Below are 17872 nucleotides of genomic sequence, written 5' to 3'. Positions count from 1 at the left end.
ACTGACGTGTCCTTCCTCTCTCTTCTTCCTCAGTGCGTGAGATGATCCTTCACCCATACAAAACGCAGTCCGACAGCTTCTACTTTGTGGACAACAAGCTGGTGATGCACAACAAGGCAGACTACTCCTACAGTGGGAGTCCGTAGGAGCACAGGACCCCCCTAGACACCTAGACCCAACCCAACTCCAACTCAAACCCACCCATGGGACCATGGACAGACAGACAGACAGACAGATGACGAACGGAGAGACGTATGAACGGACTGACAGGTCACAAGCAACAGGACTGATGGACAGCCTCTCTCACTCTCAGCAGCTTTATTTCTCCAATCAGAATTCCCCCATTGCTTGTTATCCCCTCAATTGCAATCCCCTACTCCAGTCTCTTGCAATGACCTCTCAACTTGTGTTTCTGTGTCTGATAGAGAGTGTTGTAGATGTGTACACATTCTAGCATACATAAACACACACAGACCTTCGCTATGGGACACATCTGATGTGGCCTGATCTAGACAAAATAAAAGCACAACCAGGACAGTATATAAGGGCCAGTCACAATGAGTGAGATTGAATGTCTAGTCAGTGTGTTCTCAAGGCCTCAGTCAATCTGCTAAAGAGAAAAAGAGAGCGGGAAAGAAAGAAAAAGGAGAGACAGAAAAAATGAAGAGTGAGAGAAAGAGAGAGAGAGATAGAGAGAGATATAGAGATAGAGAGATAGAGAGATAGAGAGATAGAGGGTCTGCTTATTTGCACTTCGTCTCATTGACATTTAGCTATTTAAACAACAGAGACAGACAGACAGACAGACAGACAGACAGACAGACAGACAGACAGACAGACAGACAGACAGACAGACAGACAGACAGACAGACCAGCTGTCTCTCGCAGGACCAAGTGACACAGACACACAATTCTCTGACATCATCAAAACATGTATTGTAGTCGAGCAAGCAGAACCTATATATTTCTACTAGGGTTCTGCTACTTTTTTTTACTGTTAAAGAAAGTCATAAAAGTTAATTGAATTTCAAATAAATATCCATTAGCTCTGAATGACTCATTGTCACTGATAGGAATAGTACATTTACATTTACATTTTAGTCATTTAGCAGACGCTCTTATCCAGAGCGACTTACAGTTAGTACTGCCGTTTGATGAGGTTCTTTGTCGATCACCATTCCAGTAGAAACCAGTTGAATGCCATTAGCATACAGTACGTCGTAGAATGGGACAGGTACTCTTTTAATGTGAATGTGTCGTATTTAGGGCTGGAAAATTCTAGCTTTTCCAAAATTCCCTGGTTTTCCAGAAGTCCCTTTTGGAGGATTCCTGGATTTGTTATACCAGCCTGATTCCTGGAATCTTCCAACCCAGGATTCCGGAAAACCTGGGAATTTTAGGAAAGTTACTGGAATTTTGCAACCCTAGTCGTGTTTATTTCCACATACTCATAGTTTTATGTTCAAAAGTATTTTTTTAAATAGCCACTTTGAGGAGTTAAAAGTAGTAGAAGGATAGTCATATAGGAACTCAAAATCAGATATTCATTTTGATATCCAGCACATACTATTTAGTCTCAAGAGATCTGCAGATTTATTTATAAGAACTATGGTTATTGTAAATTAAAATTATGTAAAGTTTGGACAGTTGAAATGCCACTCAGAGAAATAAATATATGTGGGTTTTTTGGGAAGTCTTGAAATGCGTCTTGTGGTCTTTTTTCACTTGATACCAAGATGACACCAGCTACAATATGTGGGAACAGTCAGTTATAACAAATGTTGTTTTACAATGACTGGTTAGATTTGTGATGGACAGAAATTAGAAAAAATGAATTGCATAGATAGACGCAGAACAAATAGTCTAGATTAGAATATAAAATCATGAATCAGTTCAAGAGCTATAAATCAAAGACAGTTTACTATGTACTTAGTTACGTCTCACAAGAAAAAGGGCCTGGTAAGGTGATGTCACCTTATTAATTTTCATAATTATGGAAGCTAAATTATTAGATAGGGCCTGCAGGAACCAGAGGAAGGCCTGAGAACAGTTGTCTGGCTGGTGCCTTGATATTGACTTCCATCCTCAATGGTAAGTTTAGCTAGAAAGCTTTGAAAGTTAATTGAGTAAACAGTGAGTATGTTTTCTGTTTTCGTATCAGAAATTATGCTAAGACAAATTTTATAATTACATTCATTAGATTTGAGCTAAAAACCAGATGGCTTGAATCATCTCATCACCATAAACTGTATAAAATGCAAATTCCAATAGTGGGAACATATCACACCAGGGGGCTTATTCAGGAGAATGTGACTTCACAGAATGTTCAACATAGAAATGTATTGTGTAGAACAGATATGATTCTCTGTAGTGTAGAATAAGGAAGAAATGTCATTAGCACTGTTTTTCTGTCTACTACTCTAACGTTCCATTACATAAGTCCCTGTCACTACAGCTCTCTGCTGCCATCTTGTGTGAAGTTAGGTGGTACTGCACTCTACTCCTAATCACTGAACAGTCAGGTGTGTCATGAGCTTTTGGATCCATTCATTCTCATGAATGTCAAGTCTTGAATTTGACCCAGCCACAGTCATTAATATTAATAAAAACATATTGTTAACAAGGTTATGATAAAACCTGAACCCCTACTCACACATTCTATTCAGGCTCATTGTAGACAAATTGAGTCAACATGCTCTGCATGTTCAAAGCAAAGCAAAATATAATGTTTGATTGTGATCAAACTGTGCACAATATTGTCACTGTTTCTTTGCTACATTCACTTTCAAACTGAGCCCTTTGTGATAAGTCTTGACCTTCACAACCCCAATCTTGAGTTGCCCTGGAGGTCCAGGGGGAAGGTCTTGGTGAGCTATTCCACGAAGGGAGCCCCATTCCTGGGCTTCAAAGCAGAGGTATGGGGGTGTTTCCCATGGAAGTGAGGTAACCTGCCAAGCTCTCTACACCTGGGTAGGCTGTGTGGTACTGTCCATTAATATGGAGGTCTGATGGACCTCCACATCCTCCCCCCATCTCCTCATCTTCCTCATCTTCCTTCCCCAGCCCGACGGAGATCAACTCTGATGTCTGGTTGACAGGACCGGTGCTCCTCAGACTGGACCCCAGGAGGAAGTGTGTTGGCTGGGAAGAGGAGGGTGAGGGGCTGATTGCCACCAGCGAATCAGGAGCCAGACTGTCCTCTCTCAGCTCCTCCCACAAGTAACCTGAGAGGAGAGTGAACAGGGTTGTAAATCTTGTTGCAGATTGTATAAAAATAATTATTGAATCTCTCTCTCTCTCTCTCTTTCTTTCTCTCTCTCTCTCTCTCTCTCTCTCTCTCTCTCTCTCTCTCTCTCTCTCTCTCTCTCTCTCTCTCTCTCTTTTCTCTCTCTCTCTCTCTCTCTCTCACCGTGGAGCTGCAGGTCAGTCAAGCTGGGGTTGAGCGTGTCGATATCGTTACTAGCATCTCCATCTAGCTGTAGCTCCTGCATGCTCCTGGGCCCAACATCATACTCTGCCTGCATTGTGGCAGTACAGGTGGAGGGTGTCTGCTCCACCAGGGTGGAACCCAGGGTACCCACATTGGGGGGGATACCCGATGGAGGCTGCTGTCCGCAGGGAGAGTAGAAGGAGAAGGGGTGGGGGGTGGTGGGGGGCAGGAAGCGGGGGTGCTGGTTGACTGTCAGGGAGGGAGGGGGGACGTGGGGGTAGAGGGGACGTCGGAGAGGGCGACAGGGCTCTCGAGGCTGGGATGGAGTGAAGGAGGAAGGGGTAGGGTTGTAGTTTGTGGTAGATCTTGACAGTGGGGTCTGGTTGTGGTAGGAAGGTAAAGATTTCAGGTTCTCTGGTCTTTCCCCCAACAGGCGATCCAGGTCATCTGATAAAACAGAGAGAGAGCGAGAGAGAGAGAGAGAGAGAGAGAGAGAGAGAGAGAGAGAGAGAGAGAGAGAGAGAGAGAGAGAGAGAGAGAGAGAGAGAGAGAGAGAGAGAGAGAGAGAGAGAGAGAGAGAGAGAGTGAGTCTGTGGGTAAATTGAGATGACCTTACATTTATCTCCTGTAAAAGCTGCCAAAAAGGCTGAGTGGATAGAATCACCAGAATGCTGGTCTCCAAGGTAACATGCCCTGTCTGTAACAGCACAAGCTGTACTTGAATATTTCTGATTAACATAGAACCATCTTATTTAGGGTGTAATTTATGCCATGATGGACCTGAGGATTGCCAAGCTTACCCTTCATCTAAAACACTGGCATCTGAACTTTGAGGAAGCGCAAATAAAACATAGCCCAGGTCTCAGGGGACTCCTTGTCTGTGATGTATAGACCACCTACCCGGCCTGGCCATGCTCTTGCGGACAGTGAGGGGGTCTTTGCGGCGCCACTTGTGTAGCTCCTCCTGCATCTTCTCTATCTTGGCTGGGTTGAGGGCCCACAGGCAGCCCTTACGGGAAGAGTTGCCAATCTTATTCTCCACCTTCTCAAAGCACTTATTCAGAGACAGGTTGTGGCGGACCGAGTTCTTCCATCCATCTGGAGCCGTCTGAGAGACAGAAATGAGAGGAAAAATGTGCAATAACAGTATTTGTACATTTTCAATGGGATACATTTTCTCCAATCTTTAATTGTTCCATTTTTATATACTACTGTACAGTTTGTAGCTGTGTAAATAATCAAGTTATTGCTTTGAAGTACATTTAACATATTTATGAATTCCTTGTAGGGGCTATTTGCGATTGATGTATACATTTTTTGACTTTTCAATTATATCCTTGAAGAATATAATATAATATAAGTTAGTTCAGAACCCAAAATATACACTTATTTTACTCCACTGTTTGTAAACATTCAATGTAAACAAACAATATACAGCTGAAAACTATCATTTTGATGTCATGGATGGTCAGTATTTGCATCCATAGCTCTGTCCAACCACATCCCTCAGCTTTTTACCGAAACGGGGTGGGCAGAACGCTGAGTTATAGTTTCAACTGCCAAAACCCTAACCAATTAAGTAATTCAAAATCAAGTCAAAAGTCAAGAGGAACCAAAGCAGTGGTAGTGCCACGTTGCACACACACACACACACACACACACACACACAAACACACACACAACCACACAACCACACAACCACACCCCCCAGAGGCAATCTCTCAGTCATAGGTCCTACTGTATGTTTGGCTGGAGAGTAGCCAAAGTTGTTGCAGTGCCACGTTGCACCTTCCCCCTCTTCCTACGCCAGCCAGCCAGCAAACAGCCAACCATTTCATGGGTCTACAACCACCGTGATGGATGGGAAGACACTGATCAAGCCCTAACGGGTATCAGCCGGGGTGGCCCATGGCTAGCCTCGTTAAACACTGGCTGTGTCCCAAATAGCACCCTGTTCCCTAGAGCACTACTTTTGACTAGGTCCTATAGGCCACGCCTGTATTCTGTATAGAATAGGTAGGGGTTGATGATGCCTAACAAACGGCTGGGGACGAGGCTAGCCTACGGCTATGGCTGCTTCTGCTTTGGCACACCGTTGGATCTATATACAGTATTACAGTATCATTTCTCATTCATCTATGGAGGCTAAAGAAAATATATGGTTTCTCTCTCTCTCTCTCTCTCTCTCTCTCTCTCTCTCTCTCTCTCTCTCGATATTTATCTTTCTATTTCTCTCACTCTCCCTCTCCATTGAAGATCAGCAGGCATCGATCTCTCAGTGATTGAGTCTTTCAAACCACGTGTAAATACATTTAATTAGTTAAGGTATTTACTTTACAAGTGTGGTTATGCCCAAAGCATGTCACTTGTGTGTCCTTGTATCATTTTGGAAAGTTAGTTGACGCAAAGTTCATACAATTTCTCAGTGCATGAAGGATTTATTGCAATAGTTATAACAACTCTGCCTGTGACATTGCACAGATAAAATACATAGGATGAGAATAATGAAAGAGTTATGAAGACACAGAGATGACTGTTGGGTTAGTGAGAAGCCATAATGTCCTCCTGCTGTACCTTGAAGTAGGGGAAGTGTTCAGTCATGAACTTGTAGATCTCACTAACCGGGAGACTCCCTGTCTTACTGTTCCTCAGAGCCATAAAGATCAGGATGCTACGGATAGAAGACAAACATTGTAGTCAGTGTAGTCAATCAGTTGTAGTCAATATTATATTATTGTATATTATATTATATTATTTAACATCACAGTGTTGTTTATTCATTACATGTACAGTACACTCTTAGAAAAAAGGGTTCCAAAAGGGTTAATCGACTGTCCCCATAGTAAAACCCTTTTTTTCCCAGGTAGAGCCCGTTTGGGTTCCATGTAGAACCGTCTGTAGAAAGGTTTCTACCTGGAACCAAAAAGGGTTATTCAAAGAGTTCTCCTATGGGGACAGCCAAAGAACTCTTTGAGGTTCTGGATAGCACCTTTTTTTCTAAGAGTGTACATCATTCGTGACAAGGATCCATGATCACATCCACAAAACACTAAAAGGAAACAAGGACATTCAAGTTGTCATTATCATACTAATTCAGTCTCTGAGGAAAAAGTCAGAAAATAAGTATGGTAGATAGAATTGACATTATCGTAATTAAAAGCACAAATTGTATTTGTAGTGGGTTTGAATAAGAGGCTGTGCTATACATGCAGAACCAGTGTAGATATAGGGCATGGTCTATCTCTCTCACACACACACACACACACACACACATACACACACCTCACCCACCTCACACCTCACCCACCTCACACATCTCATCCACCTCACACCTCACCCACTCACACACCTCACCCACCTCACACACCTCACCCACCTCACACCTCACCCACCTCACACATCTCATTCACCTCACACCTCACCCACCTCACACATCTCATTCACCTCACACCTCACCCACCTCACACATCTCATTCACCTCACACCTCACCCACCTCACACATCTCATTCACCTCACACCTCACCCACCTCACACATCTCATTCACCTCACACCTCACCCACCTCACACATCTCATTCACCTCACACCTCACCCACCTCACACACCCCATCCACCTCACACCTCACCCACCTCACACACCCCATCCACCTCACACCTCATCCACCTCACACCTCACCCACCTCACACCTCATCCACCTCACACCTCACCCACCTCACCCCCCCCCCCCCCCACCTCACACCTCACCCACCTCACACACCCCATCCACCTCACATCTCATCCACCTCAAACCCCATCCACCTCACACCTGCAAGCCTGAGGGATAAAGGTGATAAAAGACTCCATGAACATCTTCTTATTATTATGTAATGTTGATACTTGATAGGAGTTTAGGTAAAATCATTATTGAAATATATATACCATCTGGTCCTCAGAAAACCAGAGTACAAAATGTGCAGAAACTAACTGAAATCATAGCTGAACACCGAATACTTGGGTTCCTTTTCAATCCAAACTGGTAAACTGGTTTTAGGGGTTGTTAAAGAACTGACATGCTTACAGTTCAACTTCTTTTTGCTTCACCTTGTAAACATTATTTCAAACATGCAGAGAAAGAAGAGTGATGAAGAGTGAGAAATGGGTTTGATTAAATAAGGTCTTGATTTAATAAGGTTTTTAATATATAATTAATGTTACACCAAAGTCCAAAACCTGATTGTACGGATTGGTAATACTGTAGATTGTGATTATGCACATATATGGAGTATCGAAGTACGGTGTTCACCTGTATGAGTAGATGGGCTTGGGGAAGAGGGACTGCATGCTACTGTCCTGATGGGTTGGAGTGGCGAGGCACTGGAGAGAGTACTGAGAACTTTTGGATTGTCCACTGGTAGAATACACACCTGGTGAGAACTAGAGAGAACACACACACACGGACACACGCCCGCGTGCATGCATACATACACACACATTGTCACAGCAGAACTTGTATTACTTTAGCAACAGAGTGTGTACACAGTGAGGTTTTTCCAAACCGCACAGCTGTATTCTGCAAAGCCTATACTGTACACAAGTTCACGGTATGATATAACCAAGCCCTGTTGGCAAAGTGTTATTTTCCTTGGCAAGGTATTTGACAAGTTATTTGGCAGAATGGCACTAACCCTTGGAAATATATGAGGTACCGTAGGTGGTTTCTATCTCAACCAACCTATACAGCACCAAAATTCCACCCAAACCAACAGAGGTTGCCAGTTTGTAGTCCTAAAAAACAGAAATGAGTTTTGTTCATTGAGAGAATATTAGTCAGTTAACATGACATTTATGAATTATGAAGCCTTTAAGTGGTTCGTGTGCTTGTTTTGATTACATAAATGCTTCAAAATTCAAAAATGTTTACGTTAGCGGAGGAAGATTATCTCATAGAACAAAACATATATTGTAAGATCTCCAAAAACCGTGTTTACCATTTTACATTTTAGTCATTTAGCAGACGCTCTTATCCAGAGCGACTTACAGTTAGTGAGTGCATACATTTTTTATTTTTTTTTCATACTGGCCCCCCATGGGAAGCGAACCCACAACAACAAACGCCATGCTCTACCAACTGAGCTACATCCCTGCCGGCCATTCCCTCCCCTACCCTGGACGACGCTGGGCCAATTGTGCGCCGCCCCATGGGTCTCCCGGTCGCGGCCGGCTACGACAGAGCCTGGATTCCAACCAGGATCTCTAGTTGCACAGCCTTAGACCACTGCGCCACTCTGCATTATTTTCAGCATTTATCCAAAAACCCTACAAAACCCCCATTAATTTGGTCATGGCTGAGTTAGCCTCCGTTAGTGCCTACAAAAAGACACCATTACTATTGCGCTCTATAGCTTACCAAAACCACCCTATTGAGATAAGCTCAGAACCTCCCCCCCTTAAGTTAACCCCTCCCCCTGTACTTTGGTCCTGCCCACTCACCTGCTGCAGTGGGGCTAGGGGGCTGTAGGAGGCATGGCCTTGGGACAGGAAGCAGGAAGGTTCCTCGGGTGCAGCCAGTGGTTCTGGGTAAGAGTGCTGGGAGCCCTGCTGTGTTGAATGAAGGGAATTAATAAAGATAAACCCATTATACAAGTAATGATATCTGAGGAAACTCATTGGCAGCACTAGTATCATTGTGATGTGTGTGTGTGTGTGGGGGGGGGGGGGGGGGGGGTGTAGGAGCTGTAGGTGTGTATGAGAGATCTGTCTATGGGGAACTGCTTACGTGTGGCGCTCTCCCCGATGGCCATGTACACCTGGGAATGGTACAGTTCAGCTGTTGGTGTGTACTATGAATGAATAGCCATTTAGAGTATGAGTATCACTGTAGCATACCATCAGTCTGGAAGCCTGGAAACTCCCGTTGTATGGATCCCAGCATGTCTGTTCCTCACTGGTAGATGTGTGTGTGGCAGTGAAGCTATCTGGAGCCTCCACCTCTCTGAGACAGACGAAGGGACGAGACCCAGGGGGACCAGGGGCCAGGCAATCCGTGGCAACCCCACCATCGCTGAACTGACGTCGGTAGGGGTGGAAGCGGTCAGCCGACCCTGACCCTAAGTTTGACCTTTGACTCTGTGTTACCATGGCTCCATCAATGCTGTGCCTCCTGCAGGTCTCTGCAGCGGCATTTCTCTGTCTGTAGGTGGCGCTTTCTCTCTCGCGCTGGGCAGTGGTGAATGACACAGAACTGCTCTCCTCACACTGAGGGGAGATTAATATACAATATGTTAGCTGGTTATTTAGCAACATCCAGAATCTCCTGGCTAGAATCTGTAATCATGAAACAATGCAAGTGGAAATAGCCAAGAATCAACTACATTTATCTCCTGGCATTGTCTGTGTTCCAAATCATATTAGGGAATAGGGCGCTATTTGGGACGCAAACATTATTTCTGTTTAAACACATCATGTCTGTTTGGGGGGGTATTTAGATCTCCAGATAGATAGAGATCTCCAGTAATTACTGGTACGTTACTGCCCCAGGGGTGGGTAATTAATTAGTCCAAAATAAGAGAAACGTGATTGTCAGGATAAAACTTAACACATTTCCTCCAGGGCATCTTGTCCTTGAAAAGGTCCTGTGTGTGCGATAGGTAGATAGTTTACATCCTTTTAGATTCACTCATAAACATTCTCTGTTGCAAGCAGATCTGGGTTCAAATAGTATTCATTTTCTTTCAAAGACTTTATCTGGCACAATGGAACCAATGAAAATGACCAATGAAAAGCAACCAATGGAACCAAAAAAAAGGTTACATTTTTCTAAACCTGTCCATCTACCACTCGAGGCAGGCTGAAGCAAACGCTCAAAGTATCTGAAAGATAACAAATACTACTTGAACCGAGGTCTGGTTAATCAAACAGCTATGGGCTCATTCACTAAGATCACAGTGTGGATTCTGGAATGACCTCTGGAGGAACAGTAGCCCAATGCAGGTGCAGAAAAGGAGATGAGATGGGTAAAGCATGCATGGCTTTGGCCTGAATCAAAATGGAGGGAGTGTTTCCATCTGGAGTCTTTCTGGGTGAAAGTGGGTGAAACTGTAAAATAAACAGTTTTCAGTGGATTCTGGTACCTGTGAGTGCGCCATCTGCTGGAGGGAGGATCCTGGAGGCTCACAGGTGCGTAGGGAGGAGGCCTGAAGGGCTGGTGTCGTTGTCAAGGACCTGTTGGCACTGGGAGTAAACGTGGAGCTGGGAGAGTCTGTAGACATGATGGTGTGCTTAGAAGGAAGTCTGCACCTGGGAAGAATAGAAACATGCGAGCGGGTGTTAAGAAGTGTGGCTTGGCGGGTCATGTTTTGGAGGACGCATGACTCGACCTTCACCTCTCCCGAAGTTGCAGCGATGAGACAAGATCGTAATTGGATCGCAATGAGAAAAAAATAAAAGTTTGAGTTTGGGGTGTGGTATACACTGAGTGTACAAAACATTAGGAACACCTTCCTAATATTGAGTTGCACCCCCTCAGAAAAGCCTCAATTCATCGGGGTATGGACTCTACGAGGTGTTGAAAGCACTCCACAGGGATGCTGGCCCATGTTGACTCCAATGCTTCCCATAGTTGTGTTAAGTTGGCTGGATGTCCTTTTGGGTGGTGGACCATTCTTGATACACAAAGGAAACTGTTGAGCATAAAAAACCCAGCAGCGTTGCAGTTCTTAACACACTCAAACCAGTGCGCCTGGCACCTACTACCATACCCCGTTCAAAGGAACTTAAATATTTTGTCTTGCCCATTCCCCCTCTGAATGGCATACATGCACAATCCATGTCTCAATTGTTTCAAGGCTTAGAAATCCTTCTTGAACCTGTCTCCTCCCCTTCATCTACACTGATTTAAGTGGATTTAAAAGGTGACATCAATAAGGGATCATAGCTTTCACCTGGATTTACCTGGTCATGGAAAGAGCATTCCTAATGTCTATGTTTTGTACACTCAGTGTAGTTCAACATGTGTGTTATGAGTCACAATCTCATTCCTTGTGTTTTTTCTCCATGTGATTTGGAATGTGTCGTGCCTTGCTTTCACAGATCCATGACATGGACTGTATGCACAGTGGCTTGTATGATTCATCTGTGTGTGGTTGATGCTTGCCAGTGTCATCCATGCGTTACATGATATCGTTATTGTATCCTTCATAGTCTGGGTCATTCATAGTATGATTGTACCTTTCAGGTAGGCTACAGCATTTAACCCCAGTGTAAAATCTCAGTGGTCTTCTGGGCATCTCTGAGTTATCATTGTTTACAGACCAGGGGCGATACAGTATGTGATCTTTTAGTGTACAGGAATGGGTACTGTAGGTTCGATGGAACAGTTTCCCGGACACAGATTAAGCCTAATCTTGGACTAAGAACCACTTTAAATGGAGAAACATTTGGTCTAGGATTAGGTTTAAAGGGATACTGCGAGATTCTGGCAATTAAGCCGTTTTTATAATAATAATATGCCATTTAGCAGACGCTTTTATCCAAAGCGACTTACAGTCATGCGTGCATACATTTTTTTGTGTATGGGTGGTCCCGGGGTTCGAACCCACTACCTTGGCGTTACAAGCGCCGTGCTCTACCAGCTGAGCTACTTAGGTAGTTAGCATTGGCTCACGAAACTACCTCTCACTTCCTTCATACTGCACACAGAGACATAATAATGGTAATCGCCAGAGTGCCAGAATCTCACAGTATCCTTTTAAACTGTGTCCAGGAAACTGGCCCCATGTTCACCAAACAGTTCCTCAGTAATTTGCAATGGTGAGGGATAATGTAAGTTGCCTCTATAGAAGGGGGCAAGGTGCTTTTCCATCTTCATCAGTTTACAGTTCTGTTATCAGATCCCAGCAGAGGTGTGAGACACGTAGCAGAGGTTCCAGGAAGGGCAACCTCATACACACACACTTATACACACAAACGCACGCACAGACGCACGCACACACACACACACTCCTCAAAGCTCATTAAAATGGGCAACAAACCGTGAAGATTAGATCACTCAAAACCAGCTATTGCTGAGGTGGGTTGAAGGGTGTGTGTGTGTGTGTGTGTGTGTGTGTGTGTGTGTGTGTGTGTGTGTGTGTGTGTGTGTCAAAAAGGTCAAATAGGGGGTGCTTATATTTGTCCTGTTTACCTGCATGTGGGGAACCTGTAAGTGTGAAATTGAAATGTGTTTTTTGTATATCCCAACTCCCCCTGAGACACCCTCGGAGAGTGGGGTCATGGCCAGGGATCAGCCATTATTGACGGCGACCCAATTTAGAGAGAGCGAGAGAGAGAGAGAGAGAGAGATATTCCATACAGGAGTAAAAAGGAAGTGAAATGTCAGAGTTGAGACAGCCTTTGTTCTGTTCCAGCAACAGAGCCTTTGACCTGCTTGACACAAACCTCTGATTGGCCGTTTGGAGTTGCGCTGACGAGGAAGAATGGCTGACCAAGAGAAAAAAAACACTGTGCTGTCATTTCTTTGGCCATAGATGGTTAACTGGAATCTTGGTGGAGCGGGATCTGTGGGAGGTTGAGGACCATAGTGTGACATCCCTGTTTATATGTGCACTGTGACCTCTGACAAAAGGGCTGGACCTTCAACGACCCATTAAAAATCAGATATCAAAATGTCCACAGTTTGTCCTGGGGATATTCCCACAATTTACGAGCCAAAATTAATGAATGAATGGTTCCCATCTGATTTAAAGAAAAAAGGATATATGTGAATCATTTGATACAGTGGTGTTGGTTTTCCTCTTAGTGTCCAATTCCTCTTTAAAGCTATTCTAAAGCTGAATGGTGCACTGGTTTCTGGCAGACCTGGGTTCAAATGGTATTTGACATAATTACGAATACTTTATCTGTGCTTGATTGAGCATGCCTGGCTTAATGGACCAATAGAATAGTCCCCAAACTGTAAAACCCACCCATCTGGTACTGCAGGCAAGCTAGAGCAAATGCTCGAAGTATTTTCCGATTTCAAATAGTATTTGAACCCAGGTGTACTTGTTTCTGATCATGTTTCAGCTGTCCCAGTCCTGAGATGTTGCCATAACTAACCCTCACCTTTACACCATTTGACTGGCAGTTCTAATGGACCAAGAACGTCTACCTTTTCACTTTCATCCATCATGTAATTAGGAAGTACTTCTTTTAATCTCCTTCTTTTCTTCTCCTTTGCTCTGTCGGTTCCTGTGTTGTGTTGTTATAACTAAAGCACAGAGGGCCAGCAGTGAGATGAGGGGAGAAAACGAATATTATCTCAAAGAACAAATACAGGGGACTTAACCCTCGTTCACTTTACTTACAGTTTTGTGACCTGTTGACATTCCAATTCATCCATCACAGACGTTATAAGCTTCTGTGCATTATCTCTATGCTCCTATATGTCATGTCACAGACAGTAAGACAGGGGTGGGCAACTTCTGACTCAGCGCTAACACAACTGTTTCAACTAATACATGTTTAAATTGAAGATCGTGATTAGTTGATGTGTTGAATCAGGTGTGTTAGAGCTGGGCTGGAACAAAAGCCTGCAAATACTTTGGCTACTGTTTCCTGCCCCTTAACTATATGCTTTTCTTGAGGAATTTAGATATACAGTACATAAAGTATATACTGTATGTAGGGTGCTCCTCCAACCTGTTTACCATGAATTAGTCATTTTGAGTGAAGTTTTTCCTGGGTAAGCCCTATCACTGGATTAGTGTATTATTGAAACATACCATTGGGTAGGACCATGAAACCGGGCAAAAACATAATCCCATAGGCTCTGCTCTCAGTACAGGCTCTCATGCCTGCATGTGAAAGTGCTGGCTGGGCTGATGTCAACAATGTGATACAGTAATATTTGCAAATCACAGCGCTCCTGTTATTTCTTTGTTTGACTACTATTTAGTCAAACAAACACTGGTAGTGTTCCAAAATGCATACTTGTGTTCTATCTAGAGCATATAACGAGTACGGAAGTCAACTGTATTTTTTCAAGTGCGGTTCCAAACATAAGAACGTGAAAAGACAAGTATGTATTAAGTCTACCTGAATTTCTATAAGCGTACTTGGGAGGTCTGGAAAACAAAGTACGCATGGGAGCATACTTTTCCTTCCCTTCGCCGGGGAGGCTATCCCATAACACCTTGCAACACAGCAAAATTCCCCAAACATCTGAATTAATGGCGGACTGAAGTCCCCGCTTGGGAGAAAATGTTCCAGTTCAATCTAGTCTTGCTAGCCAGCCAAGTTATTTGTGCATTCTTACATGATCAGTCAATACATGCATGTAGTGTCTGTTTACCTAACGTTAGCTAGCTAGCAAACTTTCTTCTCGTCACTTTCCCTTCCCCTCGTGTTTCACCATTGCATATAAATAAAATGTTTTGAATAATGAAATGATCAATTAAAAGTAAATCGGTAACAACTTGATCAAGCCTATGAATATGTCAAACTGTTTACAAAACAATTGCACATTAACAAAGGTAGTTGTGGTTCTCAACAACTTGAACCAGCACTGAAATTTGAGCAGTGAGGTTCATTTCTCCTCCCTTGGCCTTATGTTTCTGCTCTGTTCTCCTCAGGTTGAAGCACATCCCACCCCATCACCCAGACAAATGGAAAGAACTTGGGAACCTCCCGTCCACCAGGAAAATCACCCTATCCTAGGAGTTTGTCAGGAGTTTATTCAGCAGTGTGCAACATCACAATGATAGAAGTAGATCCACATGTTATTCTCTATCATGCAGAATTGTCAGCTCATTGTAACATATGACGGTCATTCTAAAATACAGATATGGGTGAATTCTGCCCCAGGGTACTGCCCTGTGTGCAAGGTTTTATTCCTGCCCAGCAAACACCATGTTCAACTATTCATCATCTACTATTTAGACCACAATAAGTTGAATGAGGTGTTAGTGAAAGGCTGGAACAAAAGACTGTAAACAAAAGACTCAAAACACGTTTTTGAATGTTAATCTCTTTGATGTCCCTCACTTGAGGATGCTAAAAGGTTTATTCTACTGAGCTATTTACTTTGTGTTCGTATTCTTACCTTTTATTATTTCTTATTGTCACCGCTAAAAAAGTATCCATACAATTTCAGGCTCAAGATTAATGTTATGTAAGTGTTTCAAAATAAGAAGTCTGTTTATTCTCTGTAAACTACAGAAACCTTCAGTTCCCAGGCACCATGTCATTATGTCATGATGGAACCTGTCATGAATCTGTCGTAAAGATGTCATTATAACCTTTCCCCCCTTGGAGATTTATTGACAGCTGTCATGCTAACGGTTCTAACCTCTTAGGATTTCTCTAGATGATCCAATTGTCTCTGCACCTCCCCCTGACCTAGATTACCTTGACTCTAACTTTGTTATGCTATATAACCCTAGCCTTCATCACAGGCTTTCAACTCACCATCGGTAGCAGAGCCTGGGAGCGGACGCTAATATATCCCTAACCCTGACATGATAGATATATTTGCTTACAAGAGCTTATCCTTTATCATTTGGCTCTATAACACCTAATCCATATATTTGAAAGTCACAGATGCTTGGATTGACAGTAATGAGTTAAATCTGTTAAATATTTTTTAATGTGTTAGTTGTAGGAAGAATCTGTAGCTAAATTGACCATACAGTAGGGATAGTTACTCAGTCCATTGTGGCTGACACAGGGCCAGTGGGCAACTAAAACATGCTTAATGTCATTAGTCAGTGCCCTTTCAACCGCTAAACATCAGAGGGGCAGGTAAGAAGACAAGACTCATCTTTGTTCAACGACACAGCTTTTCTTTTGACACTAGTGTCACCCCAGCAAACACACAACCACCACACAAGGTCCCCTCCTTGTGGGCCTTAACATGCCGTACATGAGTTGTCAGTGTCATTTCACAGGCATGTCACGCTTAATAAAGAAACAATAGCTGGTTAGAAGCACAGACAGGTGTAATGCCATAGATTAGGCATACTTGCTCAAAAGTTTCCAACCTTTTCACATTCTTGACCATTTGGAGATGCTCAACTCACCCTCCTTGACTCGACAACAATCTTGTTCTGCCTTGTACAGTAGGCCACAGAATCTTCTTTGAATCTCGTAGTGTCAATCAATCATTCCAGTCAAGTGAAGAAGAAGAAGAAGAAGAAGAAGAAGAAGAAGAAGAAGAAGAAGAAGAAGAAGAAGAAGAAGAAGAAGAAGAAGAAGAAGAAGAAGAAGAAGAAGAAGAATTGATCAGATTCACGTAATCCACATGGCTTAGCCTATACACCTGGAACACTTTCCAGCAGAGCGATTCTTCTGTTGAAGAATACTACTGAAGCGATATTTACTAAGAAGAGTGTGGTAGTAGGAATCAGAGCTGAAAGGCTGCCTTCAGAGCATTAATCTCATGCTCATTCTCTCTCTTCTTTCACTGTCTCTCTCTTTTTCTCTCTTTCTCTTTCTGTTTGGCCCTCATCCAACCCAAGGCAGCCCAGCAGAGAGCTATGAGATACATAGAAGGAAACCTGTCACAACAAGTTCCAAAGGCCTAGCTACTGTACTGCTAAAGTCACCACTTTTTTGTGGTTCTCTCTGTGTAATTGCACCAATCATAAGAGCCTGTATAGCACATTAGTTAAATTAGCTAGTTTGGTCTATTGACACTAATTGCTGTTCTTTGATTGCATGAGGGCTCTCATTTGCTACGGCAATATATTATTATTTGATATAATTCTTTTGCAGATTTAACATTTTTGACAGTTTGATGCGCCTGCATCAAAAAATCATCACCTGCATAAAAGAGCATTAGCTAAGTAAATTAATGAAACGGCTGGATTAGACGTACCCAGGTGTGTCCAGTTGTGTCGCGGATGCGGTGCCAGGCGGTCAGGTGCTGAGCAGACGGCACAGGCTCAGAGAAGAAGTGCCAGGTGTGTCACACTGTGAGACTGGTCACATGCGAAGGTGGTTGCTGGTTTAGATAGACTGAGTGGCGCTGGGTAGAGGAGAGGTGTTGACCCGTTGATCCTCTCATTGACAGAAGACCTCTCAGTGAAAAAGGAAATGATGGACTGAACCGCTGAAGACCTCTTCCAAACTTTTATACTGACAGTTGGACCAAGACCAACACCTGAGCCTAGAGAGGGAGAGAGGGGGAGGAGGGGGGAGGGAGCTGGAGAGAGGGGGGAGAGGGAGAGAGGGAGAGAGAGAAAGTAAGAGAGAGGAGTGGAAGAAGTATGTCAATACAGGTAAATTCCTATCCTACCCTCCCTCCCTCTCTCACTCTCTCTCTCGCTCTCGCTCTCTCTCTCTCTCTCAGCTACCTTATTATTCAAACCATGTCCTCATCAGCAGGGAAAGGCTGAGGTGAATGATAGATAGACAGAGGGATAAGTTACTGATGAATAAACTCTTAGGTTACAGTGGGAGGTCTCGGCCAACCTCTCAACACAGTC

At 43.5% G+C, this 17872-nt stretch overlaps 2 protein-coding genes across 2 annotated transcripts in view; one reads left to right on the top strand and one right to left on the bottom strand.

Annotated features, from left to right (window-relative positions):
* Positions 1 to 1699, top strand: part of LOC311105848 (protein unc-119 homolog A-like) — a gene marked incomplete at its 5' end in the record, with an annotated part of 28659 nt that extends 26960 nt beyond the window's left edge. Inside the window, one exon of the mRNA XM_084148060.1 lies at positions 34 to 1699. Coding sequence (XP_084004186.1) covers positions 34 to 146 — 113 coding nt within the window. The 3' untranslated portion in view covers positions 147 to 1699. The remainder of the gene's footprint in view (positions 1 to 33) is intronic.
* Positions 1700 to 2904: 1205 nt separating this feature from the next.
* LOC311105689 (forkhead box protein N1-like) lies at positions 2905 to 10678 on the bottom strand (the record flags this gene model as incomplete). The annotated part of the gene is made up of 8 exons (XM_084147908.1): positions 2905 to 3224; positions 3410 to 3877; positions 4331 to 4538; positions 6005 to 6101; positions 7714 to 7844; positions 8901 to 9008; positions 9297 to 9665; positions 10541 to 10678. The coding sequence occupies 8 exons, from the start codon at positions 10676 to 10678 to the stop codon at positions 2905 to 2907; spliced, it is 1839 nt and encodes a 612-aa protein (XP_084004034.1).
* Between the last annotated feature and the right edge of the window lie 7194 nt (positions 10679 to 17872).

This window comes from Coregonus lavaretus (assembly GCF_964263955.1).
Source record: "Coregonus lavaretus genome assembly, chromosome: 30".
Taxonomy (NCBI): domain Eukaryota; kingdom Metazoa; phylum Chordata; class Actinopteri; order Salmoniformes; family Salmonidae; genus Coregonus; species Coregonus lavaretus.
The sequence above is the reverse complement of the archived record's forward strand: the minus strand, read 5'-3'. Positions and strand labels throughout refer to the sequence as shown.